Below are 20244 nucleotides of genomic sequence, written 5' to 3' on the forward strand. Positions count from 1 at the left end.
GGCTCTTTGCGCCTCGGTGGTCGATACCCCCATCTGCCAATCCAGACAGCGCAGTTTGCAGTTTCCGTATAAATCAGGGGTTCAGGCTGCTGCCGAGTTCTTGTCAACCGTGTAAGTTTGGGCCCAGGCTGTTGTCCTCACAGGCACCTAGTGAATGGCAAAGGGGCAAGATGGCTGTGGTCAGGAGGGAGCAGTTCTCGGGGGAGGGCTTCAGGCGTGAGATGCTGGCTTTGACACTGCTGTCTTCAGTTCTGGAGGAGGAGTGGGAGGCACTCACAGGCACCCAGCTTTTCCTCAAGCAGCAGCACTTGGTCACTGAGGGACTCGATCCTGTCACCCCGGCCCCACAGCTCAGCCACCTGTTCGGGCTGCAGCTCTTCAGGCGGCATGGGCAGCACTGCTCGGACCCAGGCCCCAGCCTGTGCGGCCCACTGCAAGGGAAATGGTGCCTCAGGGTTCTGGCAGGGTCCTGGGGGCACATGCACACCCCACACTCCCCCCTCACCCCCCGCTGCCGCTTCTCCCTGCTGCTCGCCTGCTCCAAGCGGTCCAGGCGCACGCGCAGCTCCGCGACCTCCCTCAGGGTTCGCTCCTCGCGTTCCGCTTCCCGAACTAGGACAGAGGAGACTGAGCAGGGCCTGGCCGAGCACAGAGACCCGGGCCGCCCGCCCGCCCGCCGGGCCCGCGCGCACCCCATGCCCGCGCACCCGCCACACTGAGGATGCTGGCGCTCGTGGAGGGTTGCAGCGGCCCCGCGGCACAGGTGCGCCCATCCGGACCCAGAAGCAGCGGGTGCGGACAGCTGCAGGCGAAGCTGCCCGGGGTGTTGAGACAGCCGTGGGAACAGAGCGAAAGGCTGGGCCTGCATTCATCCACGTCTAGTAGCCAGAAACAGGAGGGGTGGGGGGCGGGTGCCACGGTGGGGGGTGGGGGCTCCCAGCGCCGCCCCCGCCGTGGGGCGACCAGCCTGCTCACCCACGTGACAGTGCTTCCCTCCCCAGCCTGGAGCACACTCGCACTGGTCCGGTCCGGCGCAGACGCCTCCGTTAAGGCACGGCTTGGAGCAGATGGCTGGGGAACATTTGACAGGAGGAGGGAGTTAGGAAAGGCCGGGTCTCAGGGCCAGCCCCCCAGCAGCACCCAGCGCCCCCCACAAAGGCCTCAGGCCCCAGGCTCACCTTCACAGGTGAGAGCTCCTGGGTGTGGCTTCCTCCAGCCCTGGCAGCACACTGTGTGTGTCTGCCGTACCTCCCGCCTCACCTCCCGCCAGGCCACACGGTAAGTGGTCCTAGAAGGCAGAACCGGGTCAGGCAGGACTCTGGGTGCCCATCCTGGGCTTGCTTGTTGGGGTCCCTTTGACACCAGTCACCTGTAGGTGCTGCACACGCGCATCCCAGCACACAGCGTCAGGTAGGGCTTGTATATGGGCCGACTGTAGGACTCGTTGTAGCGGAGCGGAACCACCAGCGTCTGGTTGGAGCAGACCCCCACACTGCAGGCGCGCGCGGGGGGGGGGGGACACTGAGTGTGACACACCCTCAGCAGCTGGAGTCCCCCCACGCAGCTGCTGAACCAGGCTCCGTGGCCTCTCGCCTCTTGCCCTCATTCTAAACTTTCCATCTCGTTTTGCCTCCTGTCAAACCTGGCCCCCAGCAAAGACCTCACCCTGGCCCAACCGCACTTGCTGTGGTCACCTTTGTTTGAAAGATCCTCTTTTGCGCCCCTCGCCTGACATCAGTAGCAGGAGGAATGAAAGTCCAATTAGGAAGACGCACAGCTCAGCCCTGAGCCCCATGGTTCTTCCAGACGCTGTGGGCTACAGACAAGTAGTTACTGGAGGCTCTTCACTTCTGTCTGCCTTCTCTAGCCTCAACCCTCCCAAAACAGTCTCCTAAATGACAGCCACTCACCTGGCCCATAGCCAGAGGCCTGTACATTTAATCGGACACGGCCTGCCATTAGGAAATCATCTATCTGTCCAGCAGGCTCACTCTACCCCAGAGCTCATGGCCAGCCCTCCCACACAACCCTTTGTGTGCTCCCTTGGAGCTTTGCCTTCAAAACTGCACACAGCCTGCACCTTACACACAAACCCAAGCATATCAAACGCATCCCTGCCACCACCATTCTCCCACACCGACACGAATGCCCCAGACACATCCTTCACGCAGGAACCCTCCCTCCCAGCTCATACCCACCCTACGGTCACGCAGCCCCAATCCTTCACACCACTGACTTCCTTTCCCCTTGTGCCATCCTCCCCACCTGTTTTCCCGTCCAGGGGAGACTGTAGCCCCAGCACCAGCCGCTCGGCTCACACTGGTGGGTGGGCCTCTCCGGCTTGGAAGAGGCAAAGGGGCCGGGCCAGAGAGCAGCCTCCTATCCCTGCCCCCTCCCACAAGACGCCCAGTCTCAGGCCCCTCTCTTCAGCCCAGAGCTGCTTAGAAGGACCTACAAAACCTTTGAAGGCCCTCAAATCAGAAGTTCCTGGTTCTAATAGCAACCAGCACCCCACCCCCATTCAAACTAACAGTCTGTGGGAGAATGTGAGGGCGGGGAGAGGGCCAAGCAGGCAAGATCAGCTGAGGAAAGACAGCAGTCACAGACTGGCAGGGGTGCCCAGGGCACCAGGGGAAAATGGCCTCCATCCCTTGATGGCATTTATTGGGGGCTGGGGGACACCACCCCCAAGCCAGAACAGACAGGGCTTCATTGTCTCAGTCCAAATTCCTCCTCCCAGGCAAAGGGAGACTCACTGTACAGCCCCTCACCCAGCCCTGGCCTACAAAGGTCAAGGGGCGTGACACATGCCCACCCTGACCCTCAGCCCCCTTGTCTGGGCCGGGGGTGGTCAGCCTATTCTGCCCATGACGCCAAGGCCCAAACCGCTAGAGCCTGGGGCTCAGCCCCCTAACCCCAGGCTGGGACAGGAAGAGAATTGTCTCCAGCAGGAAAGAACCCACAGAGAGTCAGGAACCTAAACAGAATGGGCATTGAGAGGACGGAAGCACCAAAGGGTCCCCACCCCACCCCAGGCATCTGCACACCCAGGCCCCAGGCTTTCTATCCCCACCCTCTTAAAAGGAGGAGCCCAGGTCCCCGTCACCTGGGAATAAGCCAAGCCATCCTGAGGAAATGGAACTTTATTTCTATAAATACAGGGAGCACCCAGTCAAGGGTCCTTAAAAGAGGGGCTGGGACCTCAAAGAACCTAGGCTCCCAGGGGACACCCCAATACTGATCATAGGGACTGGGGGATCCCCAAACCTGAGATGGGCCTTGCAGGCCACAGATATTCCCCAACACTGACACTTCAAAAGTGGAGCTGTCCCCATAGGGGGACCTCAGAACCCCTCCTATGGGTGTCCCTCCTAGTGGGAAGGCCGGCGACAGGAAGTTGAGAAAAAGGGACAACAGAAGCTAAAAATGTCCTGAGTGGCCTGGAAAGAGACCCCTGTGGCGGGCAGGGGCTGGGTTCTCCTCCGGTACAGCCAGATCCGGAGCAGCAGCAGCAGCGGCAGCGGTGAAGCCAGTTAAAAACCTGGTGCTCGCTTCCCAACCTCAGCCGTGGGAGAAAGGGAGAGCATCCCCAAGTGAGGACATGAGGTAGGGACCAGGACCTGTCATTCACAGAGGGGCAGAGGGGAGGAGGATTCAGGGCGCCCTGGTGGGGTGGGGCAGTGTGGGAGCGATGAGGTGGTCACAGGCTTGCCAGAGTCTGGCATCTGCTTCCCAAGGCCACCACTTGGTCTCTGGGCTGGGGAACTCCTGAGGACATCTTCAGGAGAGCCATGGTTCAATGCAAGTGTCATAGAGCGTGCGATTGGAGTGCCAGGTAGTGTGAGAGATCCCAGCCACTGGACACCTCACTATGGCTCCCCGGGCCAAGAGAGTCTTCAACCCAAAGGAGTCTCGCAGATAAACCTTCAAGGTGGAGAAGGGGCGTAGAAACACGGGTTAAAAAAGAGACAAAGTAAGGTACTGCTGCTGTACAACCCCCCACCCCCACCTCCGCCACCCTGGCCCCATTAGGCAGACCCTTCAGCTCAGGGGTCAGAGGCAGAAAGAGTCCAGATGATCCAATAGACTTGCATACTTACCGGCTGCTCCTCCATCTCCAACACCGTCTCGTTGGCATCATAGAAACCGAAAAAGCTACAAAGAGATTTTGTAGGAGGATATCAGGAGAGCCAGGAAAACTAATGCTAGTGTCCTAGAGACTCAAAGCCCGCAGGGGAGGCGGCAGCACGGAGGACTCTCAAAATCTTTAAGAGGAGCTGGGCACAGTGACACACTTGAGAGGGGAAGGCAGAGACCCTACCTCAAACAACAACAACAACAACAACAACAACTAACAACAGCTCCTGATTTAAAGAACTTAAGTGCTGGAGTTACTTCAGCAGTTAAGAGCACCGGCTGCTTTCCCAGAGGGCTCTGGTTCAATTCCCAGAACAACACAGTGTTTCACAGGCGTTTGTGACCCCACTTCCAGGCAGTCCGTGCCGTCTTATTGCCTCTCTGGACGTCAGGCCCACATGTGGTACATACATGTCCATACAGGCAAACCATTCATACACATAAATCCAATTTTTTTTAAAGTTTGGGGGCTGGAGAGATGGCTCGGCAGGTAAGAAAGAGCTCCTACATGCACATGGAGACACACCTATACATGGTTCAAGAACCAAGTATGGAGGCATGTCTGCAACCTCAGCACTCAAGGGGCAAGAGGATCTCAGCGAGTTCAAGGAAGGCCAGCCTGGTCTACACAGAGAAACCCTGTCTCAAAATCCAAACAAGCTGGGCGTTGGTGGCACACGCCTTTAATCCCAGCACTGGGGGGGTGGGGGGCAGAGGCAGATGGATCACTGTGAGTTCGAGGCCAGCCTGGTCTACAGAGCGAGTGCCAGGCTCCAACGCCACAGAGAAACCCTGTCTCGAAAACCCAAAAACCAAACACAGAAAAACATGCCTACCATAGATACTAGATGTAACACTCAACACTGCAAATAAGCCAATCAGTTGTTTGTGTGCAGGGTCTCAGGGTGAACCCTGTGGTGATGTTGGTCCTCCTGCCTCTTCCTTGTGAGTGCAGAGAGGACAGGCATGTGGTACCATGTTCAGCTTAATATTTATTTATTTTGGTTTTTTGAGGTAGCTTCATTCTTTTTTAAAATCTTTTACTTAATTTTTTTTTTTGAGGCAGCTCCTCATTATGTAGCCTGGAACTCGGAGATCTACCTGCGTCTGACCCTTCGGGTGCTAGGATTAAAGGCGTGCACAACCCCGCCCAGCTAAAATAATTTATTCAGCGGGGACAACCTTATGGATTCACTCCTCCCACTCCTGCATAGTTTCCAGGGATTGAGCGTGTGAGTGGCCAGGCACCTTGACAGACTTAAGGCAACTTTTTTTTTTTTTTTTTTAAATTAAAGAATATTGCTCAAGACGATCTCTGAGTTCGAAGCCAGCCTGGCCTATAGAGTTCCAGGACAAGCTCCAAAGCAACACAGAAACCATCTTAAAAACCAAAAAAATAAATAAAAATTGCTGGATGTAGTGGTTCAAGCATTAATTCCAGCACTCAGGAGGCAGCAGCTGGAACATCTCTGTGAATTCCAGGACAGCCGGGGCTACACAGTAAGACCCTGTCTCAAAAAAGAAAAAATAAATATATATATGTAGACCTTCCTGTCAGTAACTTGACAAATGCTTGCCGGGTGGTGGTGGTGGTGACGCACTCCTTTAATCCCAGCACGCGGGAGGCAGAGTCAGGTGGATCTCTGTGAGTTCAAGACCAGCCTGGTCTACAACAGCTAGTTCCAGGACAGCCTCCAAAAACTCAGAAAAACCCTGTCTCGAAAAACCAAAACAACAAAAAAATAAAAAACCTGTAATTTCTAAGATCCAGTATGCAGCTGGTTGGTAGAGTGACTAGCATGCATGAAGTCCTGGGTTTGATCCCCAGCCCCGCATAAACTTAACATGGTAACAAATATTCTTGGCTATACAACAAATTTGAGGCCAGCCTGAATACACATGACACTCTTGTCTTAAACCAAACAAAAAAAAAAAAAAAATGGGACTAGAGAGATGGCTCAGAGGTTAAGAGCACTGGCTGTTCTTCCAGAGGACCTGAGTTCAATTCCCAGCAAAGACATGGTGGCTCAAAACTATCTACATGCCAGAACACTGTATACATAGTAAAAAAATAAATCTTTTCTACCTATCTACCCTATCTGCTATCTTTCTTTCCTCCTGGTGCTGAGAATCAAACCCAGGAGCCAGGCATGGTGGCGCCCGCTTTTATTCCCAGCACTCAAGAGACAGAGGCAGGAGGAGTTGAGTTCTGTGAGTTCAAGGTCAGTCTTATCAGGGCTATCAGGGAAACCTTATCTCCAAAAACACAGAATGATCACACCCAGGACTTCAGTGTGCTAGCCTAATATTCTGAGCTACACCCTCTGGGCTCAGGGCAGGCAAGGTGCTTGTGTTCCACACACAGTTGTCTGTTAGCTTATTGTTTTAGAGTAGTCTCAGTGGTAGCCCAGTCTGGCCACAAATACAATAAATACCCGTCTGCCTCTGCCAAGGTACTGGGATTGCAGGTGGGCCCACTACACTCTACAGTTTGTCTCAAGAAGGAAGAAACAGCTCAGAGGCCTGATGCTGGCCTACAAGGGTTCAAGGCGGCCACACCCAGCCACCTCATTCCCCTACTTTTTTGCTCTCCCCACACACCTTCCCCAATCCTCACCAGGGCTCTGCTAGGCTCCCACGGAACAAGCCTCCCCTTACTTTCCCAGGCTCGCTCGGATGGCAGCTCCTTCGAGGACTCTTTCCTGACCACAGGCTACATCAGGCCCCTGCCTCCTGCCACAGTATTTCTAGTTCAGTGTATAACGAACACGACATCACATCAGGGACTTTCTTTGCCAATGCTTCCCCAGGGCCCAGAAAAGCACCTGAGCACTCATGCAGTGTTCAATAAATATTTGTTGAGTAAATTTCAGGTGACACTCTCAGATAACTCCTCATGACACACCACAGAGGCAGGTGTGCAGGGCTGTGGCACCATCAGCTTTCCTGAGGAATAAGACAGAGGGGCTGAGGTAGACACTGTCACCGGGCCTGGCACAAAAAGCGGCCAGAACTTCACTCTCACACGGTAGAGGTGTCAGTGCCCTGACTTTGGTTTCCTGGTTTTTTATTTGGTTTGTTTGTTTGTTTGTTTTTGAGACAGAGTCTCTGTACAGAGTTCCTAGTTGGCTGGCCTTGAACTCAGAGACCCACCTGCCTCTGTCTCCTGAGTTCTGGGATTAAATACATTAGTTTTTTGTGTGTTTTTGGTGAAATGGTCTCCATATCTTGCCCAGACTCATCCTAGGCTCAAGTAATCTTGCCTCAGACTCAAACATTTCTACAAGGGTCAAGTATGAAGAGCACTTGCCTAGAGTGTGTTATGTCCCTGGATCTGATACCCAGCGCCTCCAAAAAGAAAGGGAGACGTGGATGTGGTAATAATGCCTGTTACTTGGGAGACAAAGGCAAGAGGTCAAGCCTGGGCTACACACTGGGCCCACCTCTAAAAGGACATCTACTATATGTTGGGGACACTACCAAGCCAGATCTTGTTACCTAGATTGCCAGGGAGTGATGACTCCATCGTCAGGACCCCCGATCAGCACCAGACGGCCCACTCGGAGAAAGTTCTTCCTCCATGCTGCAGAGATGGGGAGAGATGGGGTCAGCCACAGGGCTCAGGCCAGGATAGACCCGGAGGAGGGCACAGGCGGGAGTGGGACCTTACCAGTGGCATTGGGATGGTCTCTCTCCCCGTTGATGAGGGCCAGGAAGCTACTGGCATTGAGGTACAAGTCGTCGTGGTGGGGATCTGAGTACGAACAGCAGTTGGGGAGTCAGCCAGGAGCAGGGTGCAACCTTTAGCATGCTGAGGCCCTGGGATTTGACCCCGAGCACTGCAAAGCTGGACATGCGTGGCCCACACCTGTAAAACTGGCACTCAGGATGTTACATCAGGGGCATCGGTTCAAAGCCATCCTTGGCTACAGAGTTCCAGGGAGCTGGGGGGTGGCTCAGTGGTTAAGAGCACTGGCTATTCTTCCATGACCCAGGTTCAATTCCCAGCACCCACATGGCAGCTCAAACTGTCTGTAGCTCCAGTCCCAGGGGTCCAATGCCCTCTTCCAGCCTCCACAGGGAACAGACACTCATATGGTGCACATATATGCAGAAAAACATCCACACTCAAAAAAAAAAAAAAAAGACAGACAATGGGAGGAAGACTAGACGGTTATTCAGAAGATTGGGACTGGAGAGATGACATCTCACTGCTCTCCTGAAGGTCCTGAGTTCAATTCCCAGCACCCACATGGCAACTCACAACTGCCTGATGCCCTCTTCTGGCATGCAAAGTGCCCAAATGCATAAAACACATGAACGAATAAATCTAACAGTGACTTCAGACATCCAGCTATACAACACACAGAGGGTAAAAATAACGGTCAACACGATCAAATGCACTTTTCGAGGTTCTCTGTTGTTCTCTCCTATATAAGTCAGGCTGGTTTCAAACCTGCCTCTGAGTGCTGGGATTAAAGGCGTGTACCAACGCCGGGCATTGGTGGCTCACCCCTTTAATCCCAGCACTCAGGAGGCAGAGGCAGGCGGATCTCTGTGAGTTCGAGACCAGCCTGGTCTCCAGAGCAAGTGCCAGGACAGGCTCTAAAGCCACAGAGCAACCCCTGTCTTGAAAAAAAAAAAAAAAAAAAAAGCATGTGGCAGCACCCTGCCCCTCCCCCCCTCCCCGAAGGCACTTTTATCTGGTACCCTGTATGAGCCAGTGATGGTTACGGGGAGGTGGGCACAGTAGGCCTCACCCTCCACAGCGCCAGGTCCACATGGCCCCACACAGTGCCCCGCTTACCATGCCAGTAGTTGCAGATGGAAAACTCTTGGCCCCAAGGGCTGTAGCAGATCCGATAGAGGTTAGACCGCATGGACGTGGGGAAGAGCCACTTCAAGTAGTCTGTGTCTGGGAGAGAGAGAGAGAGAGAGAGAGAGAGGCAGTGCTAGCGGCCCACCCTCTGCGCCCAGACACGCTGCCGTGCGGTCTACGGGGCCCACAGTGCCCACTCACCTCCATACTGCCCCATCTGTGGAGAGGCCAGGGAGATGAAAGAATCCACGTTGTGCTCATCCGTGACAGACAGCAAGGCACGGCACACCAGGCCCCCTGGAGGCAGAGCGCCAACACCGGAAAGAGGCCTTAGGAGCGGGCACTGTGGTGACCCTCGCCTCTGGTCTCTCAAAATACTGAACTTTAAAAGAATGGGGTCCAAGACTGAGGACACAGCCCTGTGCCAACAAGTCCCGAGGTATCACATGGTAGAGCCAAGATAAGCGTGCAGGCCTCTGGCCAACTGATAGGCTTTTAGCCGCTCTCCGAATCCTTCTAAGAACCATGCAAATGCTCAGGAGAAGACAGATGGGGGGCGCTTACTAGGCCTCTGACCAGGGCTATGCAGTTCTGAAAAGCAAACTCTGGAAAGCACGCCGGCCGGGGTCGAGCTCCCACCGGGCTTGGGAGTCAGTGTGCGTCGCCTACCCTGGGAGTAACAGATGAGATGCACCCCTTCGGGGGCCTTTTCCATGATGGGCACCACGGCTTCTCGGAACCCTTGCACCTGCTCCCACAAGGGCCGCAAGCTCTCTCTGCCATCGAAGAGGTCGAGCACCGTCACCACGGTCCCGGGGTGCGTCTGTGGGAAGGGAGCGAGGCAGCCACTGGGGTTGGACTACCGAGGCCAAGTGTATTCACCGCGCTTGCTGGACCCAGGAGCCCCCGGGCCCCAGGTGCCCCCATGCTAGGTAGCAGCAGTACCCTGAGGAACTGGTCTAGAGGGGGTTGTCTTCCAGCTGCCCTCGCTTCCTCCCCGGCCACTATTGCTCCAACAAACAAACACCCTCCACCTGGCGTCCCCCGACAGACCTCATTGATGTAGTCCAGCAGGTGGCGGAAGCTGTAGGAACTGTCAAAGAGCCCGTGCACCACGATCACCGGCTTGTAGGAGCCGCGGTGGGGTGCGGGGGCTGCGGGCATCAGCAGCCGCAGGAACGGCAGGAGGAGCAAGGCCCACGCCGAAGGGAGCCTCTGCCTCCGCAGCCCGGGCATGCTCCCACCTGAGAGGGAACGAGGGGCAGTGAGGGAAGCGGCTCCTCCCCGCTCTGCTCCCAGCAAGCGACCCTCCCTCCGGCCTGCGCTGCGTACCGGGTCCCTGTCACAGGAGCCTACTTTTCACTTGCTCCAGCTGGCTCGGCACAAACACACCCCCTGCCACCTCGCTGCACCAATGCTCGCCCTAAGTCCCGCCCCCAATTTGGCGCTCAGGGAACTTGCTCCCTAGGCCCAGGATCTTCCCTAAGTATCACCTCGGCCATGCACAACTCCGGGTCAGCGGGAGCCCGGGAGCCGCAGCCCGGGGCCCTCGGAGAGTGGGGACTCCCACCTGGCCTGGGTCTGGAGGCTTCGCTCCGCCCGCTGTTTACTCGCACCCAGCCTGGGATCCACGGGGCAGGAGGGAAAGGGGGAGCCGGGGAGCGCGCGGGGGGGTGACGGATAGGAGAGGGGGGTGCTCGGGGTCGTGGGAAGCCGTCACGTCCGGGGCTTTCCCTGACGACAGCCAGAGCGTCCCCTGCAACGCGGGCGGCGGACCGGAGGGGCGATGGAACATTCCATTGCACCCGAGGAGCTGGGGAGGGCCGGGCGGAGCGATCCATTCAGCCGGAAGGGGAGAGGAGGAAGCCGCCGCTGGGATCATCTGGTGTCTCTAGAGGAGGCTCTGCTAGAGCCGGCCGCGTCCAGCCACCCGGGGGTGCGACCTCCCCTGCTCGGTGCGCCCCCACTTTGCAGCCCAGGCTGTCCGGCTTTGCAGCAGAGCTCGAGTTTCTGGCCCATGCGGGGGGGGGGGGGAGCTGACGAAAAGCTGTCTATCCGGGCGCCTAGCTGGCCGCCAGGCGAGGGGCAGGCCAGCGAGCCCGGCCGGCCGACCGCAGCCGGGGCGCAGCGCCCTCCCGCCCCGGCCCAGCCCTCCCGCCCCGGCCCAGCGCCTTCTTACAACTCTTCACTTTGAAGTGCGTGTTGTGCCCTTGTCTCCCGAGACGCCGAGAGCCCTCCAGGCTCCTCGAGTGAAGTGCAGCCTGGCCCAGTTTCCCTGGCCCTACTTTTATCTCTGCACGCACGACCCACCCCTCGTTGACCCACCTTCCTTGGGCGTAGGGCCCCCGGGGGCTGCCAGGACTCACCACCGGATTTCCACCAGTCTTTCAACCTGTCCCCGCGGGCTGCTGGCGACACAGACCCTGCTCCTGCAGCCAGACTTCCGCGCTGCGGGCGGCGCTGGCACCACTCGCTTTACCCGTGACCCCTGCGCACGCCCCGAGCGCCCAGGGATGGCCTTTACCCGCCAGGGCCTTTACAAGCGGTTAAATGAGTTCCCAGGCTTTGTGAGCATGACCCAGCCTCTCGGCCTGTGCTCAGGGTCCCTGCTCAGTCTACAATCAATAAAACCAGAAGCGGGTAGAGAAGCCGGTGTGGGAGGAATGGATCCGGGGTTCTCTCTGATCCATCCACGCTAGAAAAACCAGAACCACCGGTATGAGGCCGTGATGTAAAAAACTTCTCAGACCTGGTACCTGCTCAAGCCAGGGCCTGGGCCTGCTTTCCAGGACGCCACCAGAGCGTCCCTGCCCCAGGGCAAGAGCCTCAGGCCAGGGTGGGGAAGCCCAAAAAGGGGAGGACATTTCCGATCCCCCTGCTAGGTTTCTGCAAAAGGCGCAACTGGTGTAATCTCTGCAGACTGCCTATCCTCACCCCACCTCCCCACCCACGCCCTTCCAAGACACAAAAAGCAAATAAAAAGACTCCAAGTCTCCTCGGCGTCTCCGGGCGGAAGGAGGGGAGGACTGGGGCTGCTGTGGGGAATAGCAGCTGACCGGCCCAAGAACTCTCCAGCCCCCACAAGCTCGCAGGGTCAAACCTGCCTGTAACACACAAATGGGCAATTACATCTTGCTTCCCTCTGCTGAAGTGTTTCAGCTCCTCCACCCCGGAGGAAGAAGGTACCTGTGTATCCCCCACAGGCGCTCCAAATTACAGACCAGAGCTTCCTACCTCACCGCCTCCAGGGCAGGCCCAGGCGGTGTACCTGGGGGACTTTTCTGGCTCTGCTGGTTCCCAGCTTTGTACCGTTTTCTCTCACTCACGCCTGGGTCTGTCTCTAACTGGAGAAGCCTAGAGCTATCTTGCAGGGAGTCCTGAGGGGAACTGAGGAAAGAACCCCTCGGGTGAGCAGGGTCTGGGGCGCACGGGGTCTGGAGATTAAGTGGGGTGAATCCATTGGACTGGCTTCCCACGATGAAATCACTACAGCGGGGCTTTGACGAAGAGACTCGAGAGAGTTCTCTCTCCCTCCATCATTCTCTTAGTCCCACCCGCCTCGCCTGGTCTTGCCTCCCGGTTTCCATGACAACTCCAAGGGAGCCTAAACCGGGGGCTTGAATGCCAGGGTGAGAGGAGGAAAGAGGTGGTCCTAGCGCAGAGGGAGAACGATTCGGGGGGGACTTCTGGAGCGCTCCCCCTCCCTGGCCCCGGTCCCTTTAAGCTCCCCCCCTTGCCACTCTCTCTCTCTCTGCCCGCCCCCCCACACACACTGTCTTCATCTCTCCATCTCTGCGCTGCCGCTGCCGGCTGCCGGCTGCGCCATCCCGGACCCAGACTCCTGCACCAGCCCGGGGGCCCTGACTCCAGCTTCAGAGACCCTGTCCCGGCGACTGCAAACATGTCATCGGAAAAGTCAGGTAAAATAATAATAATAATAATAATAATAATAATAATACCAACAACCCCTCCCCCATTATCTCCTGCCTAACCCCTGACCTGCCCTAACCCCCTTCTCTGACTCTCTCTGGGGTGCTGTGTGGCTCAGTGCCACCCCCTTCTCCCCACTCATACCCCCACCCCCCTCCTCTTTCTCTGTCTCCCCCTTCTCTTCCTTTCTTTGGGTCAGTCTGCCTATGTGCCATGTCAACAACACGGGGGGGGGGTGGAGAGGAAGGCACAGCCAGGTACTGCAGGGACTCATCACTGGGGGTGACAGATGGACAGTCACTGGTTCACTGGCATGGAGACACCCAGTGGAGAAGTAGCGGCGGCTTGATCAGATGGGGTTGCCAGGGAAGTAAAATCTGGACTTCTTTTTCATTCTGAGACAAGATTTCCCTACGTAGCCCAGGCTGGCCGTGAGCTCCCTAGTTGCTCATCCTCTCAGTACCAGGGTTACAGACACCGGCCAGCAGGACTAGCCCCAGGGGACATTTTAGTGGACCCAGGCACCCCCAGGCTCCTTTCTCCACTGAAGGAAAGTGGAAGTGTCATCCATGTAAAAACTGTCTAGCCGAGCACGCGTGTGGAGGAGGGTGAGCTCCGAGGGGCAGCTCTGAGACAGAGCCGGGCTGAGGATGTGCGCCTGGCAGCTGTGGTGACAGCGGGGGAGCTGGGGAAGAGTTGTTGCCGTTGTGAGGTCAAAACTAGATCGCAGGGCAGGTGGCCTAGATACAGCCCCTTCCCTGACCCCAAACGCGAGATGCGGTCCCAGCTGTGTGTTCTCCTGAGTGTCTTACGCTCCCCCCTTTCCTCTCCCTCCGCTCTCCCTCTCCCCCGCTGCTGCTGCCCGTGCCAGGCCTGCCAGACTCCGTGCCCCACACGTCGCCGCCGCCCTACAATGCCCCGCAGCCTCCGGCCGAGCCGCCCATGCCGCCCCCGCAAACGGCGCCTTCCTCGCACCACCACCACCACCACCACCACTACCACCAGTCGGGCACCGCCACCCTCCCGCGCTTAGGGGCGGGCGGCCTGGCCGCGGCCGGCGCCCAGCGTGGTCCTTCGTCCTCCGCCACGCTGCCGCGGCCCCCGCACCACGCCCGCCCGGGCGGGGGGGGCCCCACCGGCTGTGCGACCCTACCCCGCATGCCCCCCGACCCGTATCTGCAGGAGACGCGCTTCGAGGGCCCGCTCCCCCCGCGCCGCCCGCCGCGCGCCCCGCCGCCGCCCGCGCCTGCCCCGACGGCCCAGGCCCCGGGCTTCGTGGTGCCCACGCACGCGGGGGCGGTGGGCACGCTGCCGCTCGGGGGCTACGTGGCGCCCGGCTACCCGCTGCAGCTGCAGCCCTGCACGGCCTATGTCCCGGTGTACCCGGTGGGCACGGTGAGTGTGGGGCTGACACTCGGGGAGCTGGGAGAGGGCGCAGTAGAACCGGGACGGCCGCCGGCACAGGAGGGCAGAGGGAAGGGACTGTGGTGGACCTGGTAGGGGGTAGGTATCTTGGGGGTCAAAGGTCAAGAGGAGGTCTGAAAGGAGGAGGAAGGAGCCAGGGGTAGGAGAGGGCAAAGCCTCTGGATGCCAAGGGGGTGGGGACAAACCCTCAAGTGCAGAGCAGACCTGGCCTTGTGACACGGTGTGCAGCGCGCACGAAAGTGGGGCCCAGAGACCCAGAGAAGGGAGGCCTAGGCCGGCCCCACTGTCAGGAGGGATGGGGGGTCCATCCCCCCCACTTTAACCTCTCTGCCCACTGGCCACCCGCCCGCAGGCAGCAGGGGTGCAGGCGTGACGTGCCTCTCTCCCCGTCCCCCTCCCCACAGCCCTACGCAGGCGGGACCCCCGGGGGGCCGGGGGTGACCTCCACTCTGCCCCCGCCGCCCCAGGGCCCGGGGCTGGCTCTGCTGGAGCCCCGGCGCCCGCCGCACGACTACATGCCCATCGCCGTTCTCACCACCATCTGCTGCTTCTGGCCCACGGGCATCATCGCCATCTTCAAGGCCGTGCAGGTGTGTGGGGCGGAGGCACAGCCGAGGCTGACCCGGGCTCGCCCGGCCTGCTCTTAGAGGGAGCCGCGGCCCCCTGACCCCCTGCCCGCGTCCCTCCCCCGGCAGGTGCGCACGGCGTTGGCGCGCGGAGACATGGTGTCCGCCGAGATCGCTTCGCGCGAGGCCCGGAACTTCTCTTTCATCTCGCTGGCCGTGGGCATCGCAGCCATGGTGCTCTGCACCATCCTCACCGTGGTCATCATCATCGCCGCCCAGCACCATGAGAACTACTGGGATCCCTAAAAGCGTCCCCGTCTCCGCCCCACACCGTGCCGCCCCCCCCCGACCTCCCGTGGCGCCGCGGGACCCCCGGACACCATCCACTCCGCCCCCACGGAACCTCTGGCCGGGCGAGCACGCTCCGAACCCAGTTCCTCAGGAACCGCTCCAAAACGCACCTCCCCAGCGGCCCTGGAACCTGTGCCAAACCCCGAGCCGCCCCGGTTCCCACCCCATCAAAGTGCAGTGCAGGGGGCGGGGGGGGGGGCGGAGCTCTCCGGGTGTCCCATCCCCAGCAGGGAGTCTGGTCCCCGAAGCTCCGCTTCCTCCACAGGCCCCGCCCCAACTCCCACAAACCCCGCCTCCAGGTCGGCAGGCCCCGCCTTCTCTTCTGCCTTGCGGGGTGATTGGGTCTGTTGATCCGGGTGTGTGAATTCAGGCCCACCCCACAGACTCTTCCCCACACCCCTCGAAAAGGACTCAGCCCTGGGAGAACCACAGCCCCACTCTGGCTGTGCGGATGATTTTTCTCCTTCTCCACCCGGGTCTCTGCCTGTATTTTCTTGCTAATCCCAGAACTCCCATTGTGTTGCTTTGGAGTGAGATGTGGGAAGATTCTGGTTTAATGCCCCTCACCCTGGAAAAACAACCAAGTCCCTGCCATGTAAATACTCTTTCTACCTGTGCCAACCCCTGGGCAGCGGGGCAGAAGGGCTAAGGAAGGGAGTCTGTGCGCCCCCTCCCCTCAGCCCTAGACGTGTTTTGATCTGTGTGTGCGTGTGTGTGATCTTCCGAAAGACGGTATTAAAGACACTTCAGTGGATTTATGATCACCCGCGCTTCCAAAGACCACAGCTCAGAGGGCGCCTTGGCGTTCCGTTCACTTTTCGTCTTGCCCCGCGCACAAAAGGCAGAAGCAGGAGGAGATAGTTTTCCATGACAGCAGAAGAAAGAGGGTCTCCCTAGCTAGGCTTGCAGTAGGTCTATAGACCTAGCGTCTATAGGTGGGGTGGGGGGTTCAGGAGTTCAAAACCACTCTCTATAGCAAGTTAGAGGTCATTCTGGACTGTGTTAAACCCCATCTCAAAAGAGAGACCAGACCGAGAAGACCTGGCATCTCATTCTCCATGAGGTTCCCAGTCCTGCTTTCCTACCCCCTTCTAGACTGGGCACAGGGCTTTGGGGAAGGGAGACTTCCAGAAGACAAGGAAGGAGATGGCAGACCACATGAAGCTGTTCAAGGCCGGGGTTACAGGAGCAGGGGTATGAAAGCCACCTGCCACCGAGTTCCTGGCCTGGGGCTGGCCAACTTGCATCAGAGTCCCACATGAAGGCAGGCAGAGACCTGTGAGGACCCTGGGAAGAGGGCTAGCAGAGCCTCTCTCTGTACCTGGGCTAATTACCCCACCTAACCCTAAGCCTGTAGCAAGGCTTCTGTGAGGGAAGATGGCGGAACAAGCAGAGAAGGTGTCGGGTTTGACTGCACACATGTAGAGTGGGGTGTCACCCAGCTTTGTCATTCACGAGGCATGGCTGTGACCCCGAATCCAGACAAAAACCTTGCACTGAAGCCGGTTGGGGTGGGTGGGTCACAGGCTCCCACAGGGACATTCAGGACTAACATGCCTTTCCTAACAGTTCTTTCCTTAAAGGTTTATTTTTATGTATGTGTGTGTTACATGTATGCTCTTGGGTGTGTACAAGAATGTGTGCCCACGAAGGCCCTCCCATATGCTACAGCTGGTTCTGAACCACCTGCTGTGGGTGCTGGAACCTGAACCCAGGTCCTCCCCCTGAGCAGCAGCCTCCACCAATGCTCTGGAAGGATTTCAGATGTGCTCATTTCCTGCCTCCTCCCCGCCACCCCCAGATCGGCTTTCCTCTGGGGAGTTGGGAAGTGTTTGTGTGACTGTCTTTCAATCCCGCTCTTTCCGGCTTCCTTGAAATGTACTTCCCTTCCTTACACTGCTGGAATCTCAAATAGCCAGTGATTACACTGCACAAAATAGTGTCTTCAAAATACTCTGCTTCTCCCAGCCCTTTTCTGCCTGTCCGCCTGCCCACCTCCACCCTTTATTCATTTGCTTATTTTCAGACGCATCTCGCTCAGTTAAACTTAAATTTACTGTGTACTTCCACTCCCAAGGGCTGGGATTACCAGGGTGTGTCAACATGCCTCAGGCACCCTTCTCTCTTGCCTGGGCATTCCCTAGACTCAGTGACAACGTCTCCTTCCTTTCTCTTTCTCCCCTTCCCCAGGTGTCTAACTCTAGATTTTATTTTATTTTTTATTTTTATTTTTTGGTTTTTCGAGACAGGGTTTCTCTGTGTAGCTTTGGAGGCTGTCCTGGCACTTGCTCTGGAGACCAGGCTGGCCTCGAACTCACAGAGATACGCCTGCCTCTGCCTCCCGAGTGCTGGGATTAAAGGCGTGAGTCACCAATGCCCAGCTATATCTCTAGATTTTATTTTTCTTCTTTGAGGCTTTCCTTTGAAATCTCATCCACTTGCTGGGTGGTGGAGGCACAAGATTGTAGTCCCAGCATCTCAAAAGAAACAAGGAAGGAAGGAAGGAAGGAAGGAAGGTAGGTAAAAAAAATCTCACCACTCGACACAGCCATCACCTCCGTCCATCCATGGATACAGAGGTCACAGTACATGGCATAGGCCTTCCTTCAAACATCCTACCATGCTGCCTCAACCTCCCCTCCCCACACACACAAGTTCCAGGATTACAGTCCTCAACTACCAAGTCAGGAATTCTGTTTATTCTTTTTCTGCTGTTGTTTTGGTTTGGGGGCTCTTTTGTTTGGCTGGTTGTGGATTTTTGGGGGGTAGGCTTGTGTGTGTGTGTGTGTGTGTGTGTGTGTGTGTGTGTGTGTGTTGTTGTTGTTGTTGTTGTTGTTGTTACTGTTTTGCTTCCCTGTGTAGCCCTGGCTGTACTGGCACTTGCTCTGTAGATCAGGCTGGCTTTGAACTCAGAGATCTGCCTGCCTCTGCCTCCTGAGTGCTGGGATTAAAGGTGTGCGCCTCCAGGACAGGCATGTTCCTTTTTTTAAGCTCTGGATATTGAGCCCAGCTTTCATGTGCTAAGCAAACACTTCACCACTGAGCTACATCCCAAGCACTGACCCGAAACCTTCCCAACACAACACCTCGCCCACGGAGCTCCTCCAGGCGATGGCTGTGTTTTTTCACAGATGGGGACCGTGCCACTGGCAGCCTGTCCGAAGAAACACATCCGGCTGTAAGAGCAAGGACCACGCCACTGGGCCTCCTCTTCACTCACTTTGTTCTAAGCCAGCCTGGAGAAATGCTGTCACACGGTGCTTCCTTAGCTCCTTTGATGACAGCCATCCTTCTTCACCCATCTCAAGCCTGCTGTATCAAGGTGTGCTGTTGAGCTGAGTCAGACTTTACTACAACTCTTCCCCAGAGCTTGCCAGTGTCACCTACCTCTTCCGGGATTATTGCAACAGCTTCCCCAAAAGGTCTCCGTGCCTCGGCCTTCTCTAAGTCTCCCTTGACACTGTTAGGCTATCCTTTCTGTTCCTGCTTCTTACATAACTGCACAGCTCAGAAGTCTTCAGGAAGTTAGTCAGGTGTGGTGGTGCAACCCCTAGCCCCAGCACTCAGAGGCAGAGGCAGAGGCAGAGGCAGAGGGATCTCTGTGAGTGGCACACAAGCAGGTCAGTCTCATCCACATAGTAAGTTCCAGGGAAGCCAGGACAACAACAACAAAAAGCTAAAAAGCAGCCGGGCGGTGGTGGTGCACGCCTTTAATCCCAGCACTCGGGAGGCAGAGGCAGGCGGATCTCTGTGAGTTCGAGACCAGCCTGGTCTACAAGAGCTAGTTCCAGGACAGCCTCCAAAGCCACAGAGAAACCCTGTCTCAAAAAAAAAAAAAAAAAAAAAGGCTAGTCAGGGAACCACTGGCCAGAAGGAGAAGGGAAGACTGCTTGGTCTGAAGAGACTAGTGTGGCTGTCCGGCTGTCTGTCTGAATTGGGCAGTAAACCCAAGACCTCACAATGCTAGGCAGGTGTTCTGCCACCAGGCTCCATCCATGGCCAAAGAGGTAGAGAGAGAAATGAAAGAATTTCAGAAACCAGGTCTGCAGTTCTACCTTCCAGGAAGGCTAAGGCAAGAGGATCACAAGTGAGAGGCCTGCCTGCGTGGCGGGGCATGCCTGTAGTCCCAGCACATGGGAGGACTGATGAGAGAGCTCAGGAGAAAGGCACCCACCTAGCAAGCCCAACTATCTGGGTCTGGTCCTTGGAATCTCTATATATTTTTAAAAAGCTGGGTGTAATGGGGCTGGAGAGATGGCTCAGAGGTTAAGAGCACTGACAGCTCTTCCAGAGGACCAGAGTTCAGTTCCCAGCAACCACATGGTGGCTCACAACCATCTGTAATGGGATCTGGTGCCCTCTACTGGCCTGCAGACAGACATGCGGGCAGAATACTGTGTGCATAGTAAATAAAAAAAAAAATCTTAAAAGAAAAAAAAAAACCTACATGATAAGCCGGGCAGTACTGGTGCACACCTGTGATCTATCCCAGCACTCAGGAGGCAGAGGCAGGCAGATCTCTGTGAATTCAAGGTCAGCCTGGTCTAAAGAGCAAGTTCCAGGACAGCAAGGGCTACACAGAGAAACCCTGTTTGGAAAAAGCAAACAAACAAAAAAGCTGGATGTAGCCAGGCATTGGTGGCGCACGCCTTTAATCCCAGCACTCAGGAGGCAGAGGATCTCTGTGAGTTTGAGGACAGCCTGGTCTACTGAGCGAGTTCCAGGACAGCCTCCAAAGCTACAGAGAAACCCTGTCTCGAAAAACCTAAAAACAAAAAATAAAAGCTGGCTGTAGCGATACGTGTCTGCAATCCAGGACTGTTTTTGCAGGAGACGGATTGAGAGACTGAATAACCTTCTGGAAGTTTTAGGAACACACTGTAGCACAGCAGACGCAAGAGAGACAGACCCTGCTTCCAAGTTCTCCTGACCTCCACAACACGCTGTGGCAAGCACAGGTACACACAATAACAATAATGATTTTTTAAGAGACATATCTGGGTGGCAGAGCAACTT

At 56.9% G+C, this 20244-nt stretch overlaps 3 protein-coding genes across 7 annotated transcripts; 1 reads left to right on the forward strand and 2 right to left on the reverse strand.

Annotated features, from left to right (window-relative positions):
* Positions 1-8: 8 nt before the first annotated feature.
* Positions 9-3050, reverse strand: Egfl8 (EGF like domain multiple 8). Its single transcript, XM_035450665.1, has 8 exons — positions 1695-3050; positions 1370-1492; positions 1179-1288; positions 976-1071; positions 708-878; positions 536-612; positions 278-431; positions 9-147 (listed from the first exon to the last, which is right to left on the reverse strand). Exons 1-8 carry the CDS (start codon positions 1793-1795, stop codon positions 104-106), a joined length of 876 nt encoding a protein of 291 aa, XP_035306556.1. The 5' UTR covers positions 1796-3050; the 3' UTR covers positions 9-103.
* Positions 3051-3128: 78 nt separating this feature from the next.
* On the reverse strand, positions 3129-11459 carry Ppt2 (palmitoyl-protein thioesterase 2). Of its 5 annotated transcripts, none has more exons than XM_027388762.2 (9): positions 11323-11459; positions 10010-10200; positions 9626-9779; positions 9158-9253; positions 8945-9052; positions 7808-7891; positions 7636-7720; positions 4101-4155; positions 3129-3924 (listed from the first exon to the last, which is right to left on the reverse strand). In XM_027388762.2, exons 2-9 carry the CDS (start codon positions 10190-10192, stop codon positions 3781-3783), a joined length of 909 nt encoding a protein of 302 aa, XP_027244563.1. In that variant the 5' UTR covers positions 10193-10200; positions 11323-11459; the 3' UTR covers positions 3129-3780. The 5 variants fall into 5 exon arrangements, 4 of the variants coding, with proteins under 4 accessions (XP_027244563.1, XP_027244565.1, XP_027244562.1 ...); XM_027388764.2 differs by lacking the exon at positions 11323-11459 and adding an exon at positions 11136-11241; XM_027388761.2 differs by lacking the exon at positions 11323-11459 and adding an exon at positions 10527-10731.
* A 548-nt stretch (positions 11460-12007) lies between these two features.
* LOC113832489 (proline-rich transmembrane protein 1) lies at positions 12008-15992 on the forward strand. The gene is made up of 5 exons (XM_027388765.2): positions 12008-12138; positions 12794-12876; positions 13758-14281; positions 14716-14901; positions 15007-15992. Exons 1-5 carry the CDS (start codon positions 12074-12076, stop codon positions 15181-15183), a joined length of 1035 nt encoding a protein of 344 aa, XP_027244566.1. The 5' UTR covers positions 12008-12073; the 3' UTR covers positions 15184-15992.
* Positions 15993-20244: the final 4252 nt, after the last annotated feature.

The sequence above is a fragment of the Cricetulus griseus genome (genome assembly GCF_003668045.3).
Source record: "Cricetulus griseus strain 17A/GY chromosome 1 unlocalized genomic scaffold, alternate assembly CriGri-PICRH-1.0 chr1_0, whole genome shotgun sequence".
Classification (NCBI taxonomy): Eukaryota; Metazoa; Chordata; class Mammalia; order Rodentia; family Cricetidae; genus Cricetulus; species Cricetulus griseus.